Source organism: Xenopus laevis, chromosome 6L, assembly GCF_017654675.1.
Source record: "Xenopus laevis strain J_2021 chromosome 6L, Xenopus_laevis_v10.1, whole genome shotgun sequence".
In the NCBI taxonomy this organism is placed as follows: domain Eukaryota; kingdom Metazoa; phylum Chordata; class Amphibia; order Anura; family Pipidae; genus Xenopus; species Xenopus laevis.
Window position 1 is genome coordinate 69,183,929 of NC_054381.1, and position 19,819 is coordinate 69,203,747.

A 19,819-nucleotide genomic window follows, 5' to 3' on the forward strand; every position below is an offset into this window, starting at 1 on the left:
GGCAGTATGATGGATGGCTACTGGCACAGGTATGGGGGGCAGTATGGTGGATGGCTAATGGCACAGGTATGGGGGGGCAGTATGATGGATGGCTGCTGGGCTTGCTGGTACAGGTACGGAGGGGCAGTATGATGGATGGCTGCTGGGACAGGTACAGGGGGGCTGTATTATGGATGGCTGCTGGGCTTGCTGGTACAGGGGGCAGTAATATAAATGAAAGTGTTGTACATTTTCTTGCTCTCTTTATTTAAAAACCAACATGGTAAGGAGGTAAATGGTAATGCAGGACGGGGGGGCACTGATTGAAGCTCTTGCCTAGGGTGCCAAACTACCTTGGCCCGGCACCGTCAGGGATGTCACTCATATGTGAAAAAAGCTAAGTCATATTAAGACACTCTCTTAAATCCGTATGCCTCCTCCTCCCCTGTGTATATTACAGTACCCCAGCATATGATTAAACACCTTAGGGCCCCTAATAACAATTTTCAAATGTTAAACCCCCAGAACAAATACCAGGCTTATGTTCCATTGGGATCATAGGTCAGGCAGAGTATGGCAAACACAGGATGCAAAGAGCAGGCAAAGTATGACCCACACAGGGAGCATAGGGAAGACAGAACAGAGCAGGAGACAGGAAACTTATCAGGAACAGTCTAAAATGTACAACATACAGTGACACAGTGCTGGTGCCCCATTAGCATTTTGAATAAAGTGTGAATAGGTGAACAATGTGGGCAATTTCAGACTGGGTCTCAGGTGTGAACAGTACAGGCCTTTAGGATATAAACAATAGAGCTGTCACAAGTGTGAACAATGCAGGAGGATCACAGGTGTGAACAATAGAGGGGATTACAGTCTGAATTTGATTAAACAATGCAGGGGCCAGTTAATCTATGTAGTGATACCTTTTAAATTTTACAAATGGTAAGGAGACACAGCAGGTAGACTTTGATATGGAGGGCCAAATAAGGGGGGGTCGCGGGCCGCCAGTTGGGCAGCCCTGCTTTAAACTGCAAGTGAAGGTAAATTTAAATATATGCCCAATGAACTTTATTTTGTTAATTTCTCCACTGATTAAACAGAACAGCATCATTTCAATTGTTATGTTAAGCATATTGGCAAGCATGGCATTTTCTCACAAAAGTTATATATAGAACTAAATCTCCCACATGCACATTCTTAAGCAAAATTACAGAATATAAAACAAGGACTTCCTTTTTAATTAGTTTAAAAGCATATATATTAGTAAAGTATCTTTAATACTGTAGCATAGTACTGTACTTTAGTGGTTTCAATGAGATTTTCAAATAAACTCAATGCCACAGCATATTTTCTCTCATATGATTTTGGGTATAGTGCCATAATGACACCAATATGAATGCCAGGTCCTCTGAAAATTTTAATATGTAATTCAGGGTTAAGATTCAGTTTAGATTTCAGCTAAATCTTCAGTGGAGGATGTTATGCAAGTAAATACAAAAATTTAATTTGGTTCCTCCTTAATATAGTCATTCATCTCAACTATGACTTATAGATATATCTATAAAATGTCACTGAAATATTTGGATGTTTTATTCTCGCACAGGTATGGGGTTTTTTTTAATCCAGAAATGAGATATGCTGAAAACTCTGAATTAGGGAGAGGGGCATGTCATGTAGAGTCTATTTTTAGCATATCTAATTTTTCTCCAATAATAGAATATCAAAAGATGTGACCAAAGCTAACTGTTACAAAGCCAAGAGAATTCTCAGTTTTTTTTTAAAAAAAACCAAAAAACTATTTTTACCACAGCAGGAACATTTTCCAAACTGGCCTATTATGAACACTAGCTGCAGCTGGTCTCTGCCTTCTTGTGTGGTGAAAGGAGAGATACAAAGAAAGCTTACCTGCCACTAGTCGAATTGTACCTAAAATTCCATATATAGCTCTTGTTATTGCAGATGGAGGTATATCCTTTTTACCTGAAAAAGATATTGATATGGAGATTTTACTTTTTTAAAGATAGAGATACATTGAACACATTTTCTCAAAACAAATTCATTTTCAGTTTACACACATTTTAACAATTAACACTCTGAATGGCAGTAGTTATTAAGTAAAACTTCCCATATTTACCAATCTGTCCTAATATATTTTGTTGAATGGAAGAGGACAAAAAACATTTTGCAGAATTGTGGGCAGATATGGCAAAGAATGAATAGGTTTTTTTGGTCAGGTACACTTTATAGGTTTTTTTTAATCTTCAATATTTTTTATTCTAATATAAAAGGCAGAGTGGGGCGCAAAGTGCATTGCAGCCCTGGAAGCCTAGGTAAAGATTCCATCCAAGGCACTATCTGCAAGGCAATTTTATGCTCTCCCCGGGTCTACGTGGGTTTCCATGTACCCCAGTTTCCTCCCTCACTCCAAAAACATACAGGTTGGTTAAATGGCTCTTGATACAAATGATCATCATAATGTGAATATGTAATAGGGACTAGGGAAGGGTCCTATGTTAACTATATGTTATCTATAATCTACATATCACTGCTTAATATGTAGGTGCTAAATAAATAAAGAATAATAATAAACAAAGTTTTGAATCTGCCATTTTTTTTTTGAAAAATGACAAACATTGGAACACTAGTGAACAGCAATTTTCAACTCACCTCAGCAATGTTGCTGCTGTGAGTTATTAATTCTGATCTACCTAGTTATAAGCAAGCAAGTTTTCAAAGATATAATAAATCCTGCTATCATCAAAGCTAAAGAAAACAATTTAAACAAGTTTAAGGTGTCTTGGGCTTTTAGAATTGAGGTGTATGAGATGTGTTACTGTCACTAGTATGGAGAAAGTCTCTTTAGAGTTTTTACAGCCCAGCCTGGCTCCATACATATTTGGTATTAGCAGTTTCAGCAAACTGGAGCTTTTTCAGACCTGTTGTATTTTCAGCCATAAAATAAATTATGTTTTGGATATATATAATATTGAAAATATGATTTTTTTTTCTTAATTTTTCGACAGTTAAAATATTTTGTTACAGATGTCAAATTGTTTGCCAAAATACTAGCACACAGATTAAACACAGTACTACCCACTCTAATTCACCCTGACCAAGTTGGTTTTGTACCAGGCCGTCAAGCAGCGGACAGTATTCGTAAAGCAATAAACTTAGTCCATTTAGCGCCAAGAACAACCTCATCTTCCCTTCTAGTCTCCTTGGACGCGCAAAAAGCGTTCGATAGATTAGACTGGACATACATGTTTGCAGTCCTAGAAAAGGTGAATCTCCCTACACCATTCCTTCAGGGACTTAAACAGCTCTATACAGCACCCTCGGCTAGAGTATCTATCATGGGCCTCCAATCAGACCTCATCGAAATTAAGGGGGGTACACGTCAAGGGTGCCCAATGTCCCCATTAATATTTGCTTTATCGCTAGAACCTTTAGCCCACGCTATCAGACGCAACCCTAACGTTAAAGGCTTTCAACTAGGGGATAAAGAGTACAAAATCAACCTCTTTGCTGATGATATCTTACTGACCTTGACATCACCCCAATCTACTCTACCTAACCTCCTACAACTACTGGAACGCTTTCAAAAAATCTCGGGCTAGAAAATTAATCCAACAAAATCTCACGCCCTCCCCCTGCAAATGTCTGACTCAGAACTAAAACTAATGCAACTTAAACTTTGACTATAAATGGGACACTAACTCCCTTGCATACCTGGGAATCCATCTAACCCCTACATACGACAGACTATACACAGCCAACTACCCACCACTAATAGATAAGCTCAAAAAAGACTTAGCCACCTGGCATACATACAATCTCTCGTGGTTTGGCAGAATAGCAGCGGTCAAAATGACGCTGCTACCGCGTCTTTTATACTTATTTAGAACTCTGCCATCCACTTCCCTGAGAAAATGGCCACATCTTTACAGAAAGCTATATCCAACTTTGTATGGGGTGGCAAACGCCCGCGCATTAAAGCGACTATTATGACGAAACCCAAATCGGCAGGAGGCTTAGGAGTTCCCCATGTATATCGGTGCTACATAGCAAGCAGACTGGAGGCTATGGTCAACACGCATACGCATTCGGGAGAGCCCTGGAAGGAAATAGAAAATTATTATGCAGCCCCTTTGAATCTAGCTCACTTTTTTGGATGCCCAAGAAAACCAGGAAGACCCCCCCGGATCTCATGCCTACATCGCGTCAGGCACTAGACTTATGGGACAAAATAGCATTCAAAATGAATCTAAGCTCCCCCACCTCCAGACATATCACAATCTTCGACAACAAGGATTTCTTGCCGGGGTGTACCCCCGCGGACTTTTTACCCTGGATAAGGGCAAATATGCTTACCCTAACTGCCTTTTTGGCTGACGGAACGGTTGTTTCCTTTCAACAATGCAAAGAAAAACATGATATCCCAAACAAACAATTCTTTCGATACTTACAAATCAGACACTTTGTGGATTCCAAATCCAATACCCAGACAAATCAATCCCTTTCATACTTTGAAAACTTATGTTACAGACAAGCCCATCCTAATCATCTAATTTCACTTCTGTACTCCCACTTGGCGATCAATACCACAACTGTACAACAGCCTTACATGTCTAGATGGGAAGAGGATCTTAACATCAACATTTCAGAAACGACCTGGGCAAACATTTGGGATACTGCTAGAAGGACTTCTACTTGTGCAGTCTCTTGTGAGAGGGCTTATAAAATTATTTTCAGATGGTACTATACTCCCTCTCGTATCAGTAAACTGAGTGGCAACCCAAATCTCTCATTCTGCTTTAGAGGCTGTGGGGAAAGGGGTTCCTTCATACACACATGGTGGACCTGTACAATAGCCCAAACATTCTGGAATACAGTAGCAACCCTGCTCTCCGAGGTCCTACAATGCACCATACCAGCAACTCCTCAATCATTCTTGTTAGGCATGAAAATAAGTGCCTTACACTCAAAGCAGTCCCGCAAACTAGCCACCCACATTCTCACAGCAGTGCGATCACTATTAGCAGCACACTGGAAAAAAACTCACATTCCAGGACTACAGATGCTGATCACAAAAGTGAAATGGATCAGGGCAATGGAGTCAATCAGAGACCATCTACTCGAGCGGAGCTACGAAGGAGAGCTGGAGTGGCTTCCGTGGACCCATTATTTGGAAAAGACACAGCTGAGACCCAGTAATCTCCCCTAGGTTGCCCATTATAATGAACGTATTTTTCTCCGTTTTAGCAGTCTCTATGGAACCTGTGCTAAATCTTGTACCCCTACCCTCATCTCTTCTTTCCTCCTATACCCACCCTCCCCCCCTACTGGTTTGACGTAAGAGCTATACTGTGGCACATTGTGCTACCAATGTGCGCATTACTGAATCATATACGTTTCAATGACTGAATGCATACCAATGTATAATTGTGACTGATGAAGTGTCACTGAGCTACTTCTATTTGTACTGTGTTTTCAGTATTATGACTGTTAAACCTATCTTTCTTTGAAAATCAATAAAATGTTCAAATGAAAAAAAAATATTTTGTTACAGAAGTAGAATTACAACACAAGTTCAGTATATTTTGAAATCTCAGGCTGTCCTGAAAAAACAAAATATAGTTTTCCTGCGTAAAAATACCCCCCCCCCCAGTAAAGTGAAAAATGGGAAAATTTTCAAAAACCTGTCTGGCAATTAAAGTACGACAAGTGACCAAATAGGCTAGCAGTGAAAGGGTTAATTCAGAAGTATTTGGGGAATATTGTGGATAAGAAACTGTGCTATTTGACCAGGAAATGTGCACTGATTAATTTGGCCAAGTCAGTAGCACTTCCATTATACTTTAATACATTTTTACTTAGCCTAAGGAGTACACCCACAACCCTCCTTTTGTATTTGAAATGTAGCCTGAAACTGTGGCTTGAGCTTCATGTTTAACTAATGGTGGCCCTATGTTTTTAACTGCATCTAGTAACTGCATCTAGTAACACTTTTGCACCTATTTACACTCACTACACCTAATTTAGTTTGTCCTTTTTAGCTCACACCTATATTCTTACCTAAACTCACACCTATACCCAGGGCCGCCATAAGGGGGGCACAGCAGGTACAGCTATACTGGGCCCGGCGGTCTTGGAAGTGTGAAGGGGGGCCCGGCCATTCTACACTACCTGGATTGCCTGGCCCCCCTTAAAGGGGAAGGAAACCTCCTCGGCGCTAACCCCCACCCCCCCTCCCGTGTATTGCCCCCCTCCCTCCTCCCCCTGGCCTACCCTCCCGCTGGGCAAATGCCCCTAACTTGTTACTTACCCTTCTGCGCAGGTCCAGTCCAGGGAGTTCACAGGCGACATCTTCTTCCACGCGATCTTCTTCCTCCTTTGACCGGCGCATGCGCAGTAGGATCGTTTCGCCGGTACGATCTACTGCGCATGCGCGTGACTTTTGGCGCATGCGCAGTAGATCCGTACCGGCGAAATGCTCCTACTGCGCATGCGCCAAAACGCCGGTCAAAGGAGGAAGAAGATCGCGTGGAAGAAGATGTCGCCTGTGAACTCCCTGGACTGGACCTGCGCAGAAGGGTAAGTAACAAGTTAGGGCATTTGCCCAGCGGGAGGGTAGGCCAGGTGGAGGAGGGGCAATACACGGGAGGGGGGAGGGGGTTAGCGCCGACGAGGTTTCCTTCCCCTTTAAGCGAATATTCAAAAGCCGCGCCGGAATTGTGATAAGAGTAACAGGCCCGGCTCCGCGGCCATCTCTGTCACAAACCCGCCTCCTCCCACTCCTCCCAGGCGCTTTTTGGATAGTTTCTCCATTTGATCCCGTGCCTCCTCGTGTCCAATGACAGCTCAAATGCTAGTGAGGGAACGTCAAATCTCTGCTAGCAGTCAGCTGAAAACAGGTTTTTTCCCATCTATGGGGGGCGCTGTCCACCAATTTTTTTTTTCCGTTTAACTTATAGGGGGCCCTGGCCACCAATGACTAATTTTAACTTGTGGGGGTTCCAGGCCACCAGCGTTTTTTTTTTTATAACTTGGAAGGGGGGCTGGCCACCAATTTTTTTTAACTTGTAGGGAAGTCCTGACCACAAATGGCTTTTTATAACTTGTTGGGGGGGGGGTTTAGCTAGGATGAATGTGTGGCTTTTTTTAATGTGGGGTGGGCGGGATCTGGGGTGGGGCTTTGGGTCATGATGGGGTGGCACAAGGGGGCCTAGAAAATTCTCTTGTACGGGGCCCCCTGATTTCTGATGGCGGTCCTGCCTATACATATATATATATATATATTTATATATTTATATATATTTATCTATATTTAACTATATATCTATCTATGAATGAGGATATGACTAATTTGTACAAATTTGTAGCCTTGTACAAATTAGTCATATCCTCATTCATAGATATATATATATATATATATATATATATATATATATATATATATATATATATATATATATATATATATATATATATATATATGTGTGTGTGTGTATGTGTATATATGTGTAAGTGGCATGGGAATTTATCGGCAGTTGAAAAAGAAGCAATCTCATCCCTTAAACAGAACAAGGATATAATTATTAAAAGTGCAGACAAGGGTGGAGGGGTCGTGATATTGGATTACAAATATTACAGGAACTAACTCCTCACCCAATTAAATGATGTCTCTAATTACAAGAAATTATCTATTGATCCCACAAGTAAATTTCAAAAAGAACTCGAAGGGATTTTAAACAGGGCACTAGTAAACAACTGGATTACTGGAGACATGTATGAGTACTTTCTGCCTAAATATCCAGTGAAACCAGTGATTTATACATTACCCAAGATACATAAAAGTCTATCTCAACCTCCAGGACACCCAATAATGTAATCTAATGGGTCGTTAAATGAGGGGAATAGCGCAATTCGTTGATTCATTACTCCAACCATGTATACAGCAGATTGGGAGTTACCTCAAAGACACAAATGCTTTTTTTAGAAATGATTGAGAGTATTGATTGTCCTGTATCTAACATGACCTTTGTGACCATGGATGTACAAAGTTTGTACACATGTATCCCCCTCGAAGAGGGAATTGAAAAAGTGCACAAACTCATTATGAATAACGATTTATACAAGGGACTGCCCATCGAATTTACTTTATCCCTACTAAGATTTATATTATATAAAAATTATTTCAAATTTGAGGACCAATTTTTCCTACAGTGCACTGGTACAGCCATGTGATCAAAGGTCACGCCAGCGTATGCTAACGCCTATACGTATTCCTATGAGAGAGACAATATTTTGAGCCACAATATGTTTAGAAAACATGGCGCGTTCTATAGGCGCTTCATAGATGACATCTTCTTTGTATGGTTTGAGCTGATAGAGGAACTAGAAGATTTTGTAAGGGAACTCAATGGCAAGGATAGCCCCATAAAATTCATGCTAAAATATAACAGTGACTGTATTGACTTTCTAGATGTTACTGTGTATAAGCAAGAAAACCAATTACAAACTTGCATACATATAAAGCCCACTGACATAAATACTTTGGTCCACTATCAGAGCAATCATCCAAAACATTTATTAGACTCCCTACCGAAATCACAGATGTTGAGGGTAGTACGGATCAATAGTGACCCAGCTAAAAGGTCTATTGACCTTGATATTATGGGCAAACAATTTCTGACTAGAGGTTATCCCGAGAAACTGGTTAATGATACTAAAAATTGGGCGTTAACTTTAGACCGTAACACAGTACTATGGGAACAGAGTAAAACAAGCAGGAAAGCAAAGATAGCAACAGACCCAAAGATGTGTATTATGTGAGTCAATATGGCATACAATCCAGTTTTGTAGATGAAAGTGTTCGGAAAAATTGGGCGATATTATCCACAGATCATAACCTAGCCAAAAAACTCCCGGCCAAACCCGGTTACAGACGAGGCAGGAATCTAAAAGAAAGTTTAAGTCAGTCTGACCCCACTGATAAATACAGGACTAATCCAAAAAAACATTTTTTGACAACGCCCCGCGGTATATAAATGCAGTGGCTGTGTTTTATGCAGCAGCCTAATCATAGGGGATAGTTTCACCCACCCCCAAACAGGCAAAAAATATGCCATCAAACAAAGAATGACCTGCACAACTTCCATGGTCATTTATATCAAGTGTCCTTGCGGATTAATATATTGTGGTAAAACCATTAGGCAATTCAAGGAGCATATGAGCATGCATAGGTCCAGTATCAGGGCAGCCCTTAACCCTGAAAAAGGTGACAAAGAAAACAAGAAAAACAGGACATATCACAACAACTCGTGGCCAAACATTGGGCAGACGCCAAGCATAGCCCAGCATCATTTCGATGCATGCCCATAGAACAGATTTCTATAAGCACACGTGGGAGTGACTATGATAAAGCCCTACTAAGGAAGGAAGCTTTTTGGCTCAATGAACTAGATTTTGTGGCCCCCAAAGGTCTGAATGGACAACTGGTACTTAATTGTTTTTTGCATTGAAATTCCCATTGCGTTATTGCATGGGTGATAACCTGTGATACAGTGTTCTACAAATATGGAAAGAAAATAACGAACAAGGCTTTATCTATAGTTTTTAATAACAATATTGCTTTATTTTCACATTATAGAATGACACTGTCACAAATGTTACTGCTTTTTTTATTTCTATACATTTCACAGAGCTTCTGGCAGAAAAATGTATCTAAATGGACTGATATCTTTTCCACTGTACAACAGTGACACCAAGTGGTGAGATTGTATATACACTTATTTCTTTCTTTATATTTGTACAATAAATGATGTGGTAGTGTGGAATGTATGACGTCATATTTGGCGCCAAAAACACTGAGGGGTGATGGTATAAATATCTTATCAATGTTTGCAAGCATTTATCCTTGAAAAAGGCCCCAAGAGGGGCCTAAACGTTGGACACCGATGCTAATAAATACAATTTGATTCACAAAACCTTTTGGAGTGCGGCTCTATCCTATTGATTATATATCTATATCTCTCTCTCTCTCTCTCTCTCTCTCTCTCTCTCTCTCTCTCTCTCTCTCTCTCTCTCTCTCTCTCTCTCTCTCTCTCTCTCTCTCTCTCTCTCTCTCTCTCTCTCTCTCTCTCTCTCTCTCTCTCTATATATATATATATTATATATATACACACACTTTCCAAGTGTGCACCTATATATACAACTTTACTTTGCCTTCGCTATTTTTAGATTATTAAATTTTTTTTAAAAATGGCAGGGGAGGATCTAGCCCTCAGACTGAAACCAAGGTTCAGCAGACATTTATATCTCTCATTCAAATGTACACAAACAAAAAGTTATGTATTGTAACATATTTATAGTGTATAAATCTGCTTGAAACAGAAATTAATTAAATAACATAATACAATGTTAATTTAAAATATATGTAACTAACATAGAAGTTATGATATGTAAAAGATACCTGAAAGTGTGACTTCTGTTGACACTCTGTCTATAGTAAGAACATCTTCTACTCCAGGATCACATGCTTCAACATAAAATTTTTCTGGCGTTATATGTCTTAAAAGAAAATAAGAAGTGAACGTTAGTGTGTGAAACATTGTTAAGTTAATAATGCTGGAACAGACTGACACATTATCAGTTGAATGCAGCAGTTTTCATACCACTGACAACGCTGTATTTTGGTCCGGTGTCCCTCTAGGCCAGTCTAGGCACTGGACCTCTGTGTGCCCTATCAGCATAGAAACAGTACAGAAATGACAATGTGCGGAAGAGAATTTGCGTGTTACGCCACTTCGACCTGCCACGGCCAGAAATGTACCCTTTACCACCTCCCCCAATAGATTTAGGTGGGTAGTATTCTTTGGGTCTTTTATTTTTATAGGCTCCCAAGGGCCGCCATCCTAGGCACAGACCCTCGAGTGCCTATATCGTAAATACAGGTAAACAAGAAATACAGCGGCACAGTGAGTGTGATTTACCTACAACTATGTCCCCAGTGCAGGCAGGAGACCTATAGCAGGCATATACCATCACAACTGGTGGCAATTTACCTGTATGAATAGAAGCACTCCAATCTCATATATATCATATATATATACCAGTCCTGGTTGCAGTAGTTTTTAAAGTCATTCTGAGTGAGTGGCAGGGTTTAGTGTGGTGTGACTGATCAGATCTGAGGAAGTGAACCAGAGAGCCCGCAAAATGTTTAGGGACTGGAACTGTTTGGCATAATTTTCAACTTCCAATCTTTAATACTTATACATGAGCAAATCTAGTGTTAGAGGTTTTAAGGTCACCTTTCCCCCCTTTTCTATTGTATATTGTGATTGTTGATGTGACTTGAACTTTACAAAAATGTTAAATTGTATTAAGTCTCTTTGATCAATTTATAACAATGTGTACATTGCCTAGTTTATAATTTGCTAAATGGGATCTAAACTCCACTAGAAGGTTAATGCAAATTTACTCAAAGTAATCCTCGGAGCACTGTTGTAGCTGACATTTTATTCTTCAGTGGTTTCAGAGATATTAGCCGTTTTAGGCTGTTAATAAAATGCTTTCAGGTCAACAGCTTTCTATCACAATGTCAGCAACCATGGAATATACAGGCGGCATATAACCAGTTAAGGTCCATGACTCTGAAAGACAGCTGTTAAATTAAATGTCTTGTGACAGTCATTTTAAGAAAAGATCTATTATGCGGGAAAACTTGGGACGAGAGGTTTGTTGAGGGTTGTTTCTATAATATCAACAATCATGTGTTACAGAGAAACTAAATCAGTCAACAATAAAAGATTGCTTGTTAAAATAAAATACTACAGAAAATTAATGCTAGATTCTAAAGTTTTCTGATTAAAATGTTTCTGGGTATTTCACATCTGTGTTAAAATCTTTTTTTCAAATTCTTTAAAAGAAAGTGGCCCAAGAAATGCCCTGGAATGACTGACACCAGCCTTAAGAAACTTGTGTTGTGCAATTATCTGTAGCTACGATCAACAGAACAAAAGGTGAAGAATAAAATATTTAGAAGAAGAATATACCCTTGTTGGGAATGAGTTAAATGAATAAGTAAACAGGCATATGAGAGCTGCTCCTTGTTTGGTCCTTTCAAGGTATATAATTAGATTAGAAGTACTCGAATAAACAAAAGTGCATTATGAAGAGGGATTATCTGTGCTACCACATTTTGGGCCGATCCGCGCTCTATATAGCACTCAGACTGACATTGTACCTGTCAGTGGAGCTGCATGGAGCGGAGGATGAGAGCAGAACTACTTTTCTCTGTCTACAAAATGCAGGTGGAGGAAAGCGAGGATCTGATCAACATGCCATTACGTTGGGAAAAAAAAGACATGTCCATTGAGTTCAGCCTGTCTAAATGAAACCTGCCTAACTGATTCAGAGGCAAAGAAAAAAAAACCCATCTAAAGCTTTTCAATCCTGTCACAGAGAGGGAAATACTACATCCATTTCAAATGATAATGTAACCTCTTTCTTCTAGTCTAAATGGATGCCTTGTGTCAACTACTGGTAAATAAAGCATGAGAGTTTATTATATTTATTATAGTCTCCTCATATGTTAATGCATAGTTATTATACCTGCACATTCAATCCCAATTTGGCAAGTCTCTCTTCATAAGTGAGACCTTCCATAACCCTCTCTGCTTCATATGCCGTTTGAGCTCTGGAGACCAAAACTGCACGGCCTATTCTAAATGGGACCTTACCAGTGCTTTGTAAAAAAGAAGAATTACCCTCTCCTCCTGCAAATATATACCCTTTTAATAAAGCCCAAAACCTCGGTTGCCCTTGCAGCTTCTAACTACCATTGCTTGCTAAAGTCATGTTTATTATGTGCAATTATGCCTACAGGTAGCTTTTACCATTATGGACCCTAGCAGTAAAGATCTTTGCCTCCAAAGATGCCCCAGTAGCTCCCCATCTTCTTTTCTGCACCTGATCTGTACTGCTGTCACTTAGTGAGCTTAGGGACCCACTCATAATATACAGTACACACATAGAAAATGTCACAATATAAGGCTGATTAGTAATTCATACAGATACATGGCAGTACAGAAACCAGTGAAATTAGCATCAGAATTTAATAATCAGCCTTGTTGTATCATCTTATATTACAGACCAATCTCATTTTCTGATGGATAATTTGCGACGACCCCTAAATTTAGTTTCTCAACAGCTGCTCAGAGCCCACTGAGCATGTGAGTGTCGCAAACACTTTCCAAGAGGGTCACCCCTTGTGACAAGTCCTGGATCATTGCTGCTATTGAGAAGCTGAAACTTTAGGCTGTTGCATTACGTTCATTATATAAAGTATGTCATTTTTAGCAATATTAATTTTTAGGATTTAGTTCTCCTTTAAGCATAAGTTGTTTGCTTATTTTTACATGCCACATGCATGACCTTACATTTATCAACACTTTATCACATCTGCCATTTAGCTGCCCAGATTGCCAGTTTGTCAAGATCCTGCTGCAAGGATGCCACATCCTGGATGGAATTAATTGGGCTGTATAGATTTGAGTCACCTGCAAAGACCAATACATTACTGACAAAATCATAACCACATACAGTACACACATTGCTAAGACCAACAGACCTTAGTTTAGAAAGCAGTTGCTTATGTGACAATATGTCAAATGCTTTGGCAAAATCCAATAGATCATTTCTACTATAGCCCCATTGTCAAATTTCTTAATTAACTCGTCATAAAAAGCAAATCTGCCCAACATGACATTTCCTTCAAAAAGCCATGCTGATTAGTACTCATAATGCCACTCTCCAGAACATAATCTTAGACCCTTAAACAAACACTCCAATGACTTGCCCACCACAAATGTTAAACTTCTAGGCCTATACTTTCCAAGCTGAGATCGTAATCCATTTTTAAATATTGAAAATACATCAGGGTTCCTCCAACCCATGTTTACCTTGACAGATGAAAGAGAGACTACCTCACAACAAACAACCATTGCTTAAATTTCCCTTTTTGCCTGTTTAATTCAAGTAATAACAAAAAACAAGTTTTTGTTGTGGATAAACAGGCAAAAAAGTATGTTCAGCCCAATCACTATTCTTTGAACCCCTTATATGACACACGTAGTGTTTTGTCTCTGGTAATGTAACACTGCCACAAATGCCAGAAAGAGGTGTTTCCCTTCCAACACTTTTTCAGTCCAGTTGTTTTCTGATAGTTCACCAAGGCTTTTTCCAATATAAAATAATCATGGCAATTTATTCAGAGCTCCTTATCTACTTTTAAACAAACAAGCCTATCCAATTAACAGCAGCACATTATCAGAGGGCTTATACATGAACAGGTAATTCATTTTATTAGCCCTTCCTGTGCTCTGCTGGACCACAAAGTGAAACTGGGTTCATTTTCTTGTTTAGTGCAAGATATAACAAAACTATAGATATTTTAGCACATGCCATATTCATTCAGATCATGTTAAAAAGGGGTGTATACTGCCCCTTTAATTCTTTTTATGTTACTGGGGCCAACAATGCATTTAGATCCACTTTTTTAATAGCACAAATATAAAGGCTAATAATTCAGAACCATTTATTTTGGTTCTAGCTACATCTTTAATGATAAATACTTTCTACAAGCCATGGCTTTAGGCTTCTCACTTCATCCCTATAATATGATTAATGTCCACAAGTTTCATGGGAACACAGTATTCACAAACACAATATTTTACAAACAGGCATTATGACGCAGTCTCTCTTGCAAGGCCCTAGGTTTGACACCAGCCAAAGCACTGCAGGTAGTGCACCTTTCAGGTAACTCTTAATATGTTATAGAATAGCCAATTCTAAGCCACTTTAACATTGCTTTTCATTATTTATTATTTATAATGATTTGCCTTTTTCTTTTGACTCTTTCCAGCTGTCAAATGGGCGTCGCAGACCCCAGCTAAAAAGCAAAAGCTCTGTAAGGCTATAAAATGCATTGTTACTGCTACTTTTTATTACTCATATTTCTATTCAAGTCTCTCCTTTTCATATTCCAGTCTCTTATTCAAATCAATGCATAGTTGCTAGGGTAATTTGGACCCTTCCTACCAGATTGCTTAATATGCAAATTGCAGAGCAGATGAATAAAACGCTAAATAACTTAAACCTTAAATAATAAAAAATTAAAACCTATTGCACATTGTCTCAGAATATCATCCTCTACATCATACTTCAAACTTTATCTCAAAGGTGAACAACCCCTTTAATACGTTAGGGAAAACACACGTTTGAACAGTAATAACTAATAGCAACTGATTTATCAGTCCTGCAGCATCTCACTGACACGATAAAAAAAAAAAAAACTAGATGTCTAATTAACATGTGATGTTACAGGTAGTCACCATGTTGTATTTTGCTAGGAGTGGCAAAGATACTCTTGTGCTCTGGGCAGATGTCAGAAAGTTAAGCTTAGGGGTCGTTGCAAATTCTCAAGCAGAAAATTAGGTTCATATGTCAGAGAAATTGATGTTGCAGGGTTGATCATTAAATTCTGATGCAAATTGTTCTGTTTTCTGAGCTGCCGAATAATGAGAATCTGAAGTAATTACTAATCAGCCATGTATTGTGATTTTTATATTCAACATATATGCAGTAACTGAGCTCAGGTAACTGATGGCAGCACAGAGGAAGTGCTGTAAAACAGCAGAAGAGAAAATGGGGAGCTATTGCTGGCATATTTGAAGGCACAGATCTTCACAAATAAAGGGCAGTGATTGCCTTGGCCTGGTACAGAAAACCAAAACATAATGTGTAGCATTTCAACTAAATCTGCATACATTTGATACCCCACTATATGAATTGCAAGCTTTATCTTTTTAGGCAAGCTGAAAAGATATGTGAAATCTCCTTGATGACAAAAAGAATTAGGCATTAAAATGCACAGATCCCCTAAGGTCCTAAGGGTATGGTACAACACAATTTAAAAGACATACCAAAAGGCAAAGAAAATACCACTTAACCACTCCTCAAGCATAAGTTCATTAATCAATAATGGCTCAAAATAGCATACTCAAAATATAATCTGGCCAGTCAGAGGACAAATAAATATACATATACACGCACATTTTGGTTCTGTACATTACCACAATGAATTTTAAATGAAACAACTCAGATGCAGTTGAACTGCAGACTTTCAGCTTTAATCCACTGGGTTGAACAAAAAGATTGCATAAACATAAAAATGTGAGAAACTAAAGGCTTTTTTTTTAACACAATCACTTAATTTCAGGGGCACAAAAATAATTGGACAAATTAAAAATCTGAAAATAAAATGTTAATTTCTAATACTTGGTTGAAAATCCTTTGCTGGCAAGGACAGCCTGAAGTCTTGAACTCATGGACATCACCAGATTCTGGGTTTCCTCCTTTTTAATGCTCTGCCAGGCCTTTACTGCAGCGGTTTTCAGTTGCTGTTTGTTTGTGGGCCTTTTTGTCCGAAGTTCAGTCTTCAACAAGTGAAACGCATGCTCAATTGGGTTCAGATCAGGTGACTGACATGGCCTTTAAATAATATTCCACTTCTTTGCTTTAATAAACTCCTGGGTTGCTTTGGCTGTATGTTTTGGGTCATTGTCCATCTGTATTATGAAACGCCTCCCAATCAATTAGACTGCATTTAGCTGGATTTGAGCAGACAGTATGTCTCTGAACACGTCCAAGCCATCACACTGCCTCCGTCATGTTTTATAGAGATGTGGTATGCTTTGTATCATGAGCTGTTCCACGGCCTCTCCATACATTTTTCTTGCCATCATTCTGGTAGAGGTTGATCTTTGTTTCATCTGTCCAAAAATGTTTTTGCAGAACTGTGCTGCCTTTTTTTAGACTTTTTTTTTTAGCAAAGTCAAATCTAGCCTTTCTATTCTGCACTGCAACCTTTGTATTTACTTGCATCTTCTTGAATTTTGATAGCCTACCTCCTGGAGAGTGTTGTTCACTTGTTTGGCTGTTGTGAAGGGGTTTCTCTTCACCATGGAAATGATTCTGCGATCATCCACCACTGTTGTCTTCCATGGACACCCTGGTCTTTTTGTGTTGCTGAGTTCACCAGTGCTTTCTTTCTTAGGATGTACCAAACTATAGATTTTGCCACCACTAATATTGTAGCAATTTGTCCGATGATTTTTTTTTATTGTTTTTACAGCTGAAGGATGGCTTGTTTCACCTGCATGGAGAGCTCCTTTGACCGCATGTTGTCTGTTCACAGCAAAATCTTCCACATACAAGCACCCCCCCCCCCTCAAATCAACTCCAGGGCTTTTACCTGCTTCATTGATAATGACATAATGAAGGAATTGCCCACACCTGCCCATGAAATAAACTTTGAGTCAATTGTCCGATTACTTTTGAGCCCCTGAAATAAAGTTATTGTGTTAAAAAAGGCTTTAGTTCTTCACATTTTTATGCAATCTTTTTGTTCAACCCACTGAATTAAAGCTGATGAGTCGTTTCATTTTTTTTAAAAAATTGGTATTGTAAAGAACCAAAATGAGAACAAAGTTGTCTCTGTCCAAATATTTATGGACCTAAATATTATATATATATATATATATATATATATATATATATATATATATATATATATATATATATATATATATATATATATATATATATATATATATATATATATATACAATAAGTTGAGGAACAAATTGACGGCACTTCTGGAAAAGATTTATTACTGCTGTATGTCCTGACGCGTTTCGGGAATTAATCCCTTAGTCATAGACCTATGACTAAGGGATTAATTCCCGAAACGCGTCAGGACATACAGCAGTAATAAATCTTTTCCAGAAGTGCCGTCAATTTGTTCCTCAACTTATTGTATGCTTAGCCGTCGGATACTGCTTGACAGAGCACCTGGAGGAGTACCTGTGGGGAGCAGTAGCGGTCCTTTTTTCTTGTTTCCTATCTTCTATATATATATATATATATATATACACATACTCACTGAGTGGGAAGAGCAGTGATGTAAAGGAGGCAAATTGGGCAGAAATTTTGTGAGTAGGGGAGATCAGCTGAGTTTGGCTGGCTTGGTACTGGCTAGGACAGTAAAATTCCGGCCATGTGGCAACACTACATAGTATTTGTTGTTATTCAAATGACAAAAAATACGTTACAATAAAAGTAGTAGAGGAGTGCAGAGAAAGGTTGCTTTCAAGAATAAATGGCATACATAAAATGCAATTAACATTTTCAAATGAGCTTCAGTGAGTTGATTACTGCAAGGTAAAATGCGAGTTCTACACTAAATGGTTTCTAGTTTCTAGGCTGCAAATTACCCTAGCAACCATGCATTGTTTGTATAAGAGACTAGAATAGGATAATGAGAGGGCCTGAACAGAAAGATGAGCAATAAATAGTAGAAATAATACATGTGTAGCCTTACAGAGCATTTGTTTTTTAGATGGGGTCAGTGGCCCCTATTTGAAAGCTGGAAAGAGTCAAAAGGAGAATGTACATAATTGAAAAACCATAAAAAATGAATTCCATTTGAAAAGTTGTTTAAAATTAGATACTCTATATCATACTAAAATTAACTTAAAGGTGAACCAGACACCAGATTGATTGACACCCCTTATAACCTTGGAAACACCCCTGCTGAGCTTCATTTAGAAGGGTTGAACTTTACATGGGTTTGAACTTTGGAAAGGTTGAATTTTAATTAACACCAGTCTCATGAATTTAGAACTTCAAGATGCCAGAAATGTATCATTATGAGGTGGAGTTAGACAAATAGCTCTGTTATTTTGTTACATATTAATGGACCAAAGTAAAACATTTTCGGCCCCCTGTACCTTCAATTTGCTGCATTAGAGAATGATGTGATCTCAGTACCTACCTACTGATCTTAGTAAAAATACACGTGGCATGACATTACAGACCAATACCCAGCACTCACTACGTTGCAGCCTGCAGTATGTTATGTCCCTTACGTTGCTAAAAGAGATTTTTAAAGAAGCACAGCGTTAACCTATTCATCCAAGGTTAAACCAGTAGCACGATTTCTGAGTCAAAGTGACAATGTCCTAGCGGTTATTAAGAACAGTCGGCAACTAAGACGACAGAATAATGCAAATACATCTTTCTAAAATGAACTTTTACTTCTAATTTCTGTATTCCAACGTAACGCTCCAGCAGAGGGTTAAAAACATTTTTCGATTCCTAGAAATGGAACACTCCAGTACATTCCGCACACTTCCGGATACTTACAATTTCAGATTTTCGTAGGCAAGTGCCATGATGCATTGACTGTGTAGAACTGGATGATCTCCGAGACAGACACAGAAGGATTTATTCGTTTTTGCATAAATATATGAAAGTACTAATATTAACACAGTAATACTGAATGTGCGCTCCCTATTTTACTATCTGACGTGTCCCCAGCATTTAGCGCTACAGAAGCCGAAGAGGGAACGCCTAACAGCTATGAACGAGGAAGCCAACAATAGAACGGGGCGCCAAGAGGGACAAACTTCGGGACAAAGCGTTGGGGAGCGTAATGTCAGTGAAGTCAAGTTAATTCCGTTTAAAAAGAGGCGAATTATTTTCAAAACAACGGTTCAAAGATATACAATTCAAATACTTTATATCGTTGACATAATTTGGGATTTCGAACCAAGTTCTGTAAAATTAGCTAGTTTTGCACTATAGTTACTATGGGAAATGTGTGATATTACGGTTTAATCCTCAAGATACCAGTTGATTCACACACACACATACACACTTTATTTGGTTTAAATGCCAGCTGGTTTATGAACATGTCCTTCTGTTTCACTTA

The 19,819-nt window shown here is 38.7% G+C and overlaps 1 protein-coding gene across 2 annotated transcripts in view; it reads right to left on the reverse strand.

Annotated features, from left to right (window-relative positions):
- Window positions 1-19,528, reverse strand: part of sacm1l.L (SAC1 like phosphatidylinositide phosphatase L homeolog) — a 66,573-nt gene extending 47,045 nt beyond the window's left edge. For both annotated transcript variants that reach the window (NM_001357609.1, NM_001092680.2), the window contains exons 1-3: window positions 19,252-19,528; window positions 10,457-10,554; window positions 1,888-1,962 (exon numbers count right to left, since the gene is read on the reverse strand). In NM_001357609.1, coding sequence (NP_001344538.1) covers window positions 1,888-1,962; window positions 10,457-10,554; window positions 19,252-19,280 — 202 coding nt within the window. In that variant the 5' untranslated portion in view covers window positions 19,281-19,528. The remainder of the gene's footprint in view (window positions 1-1,887; window positions 1,963-10,456; window positions 10,555-19,251) is intronic.
- Between the last annotated feature and the right edge of the window lie 291 nt (window positions 19,529-19,819).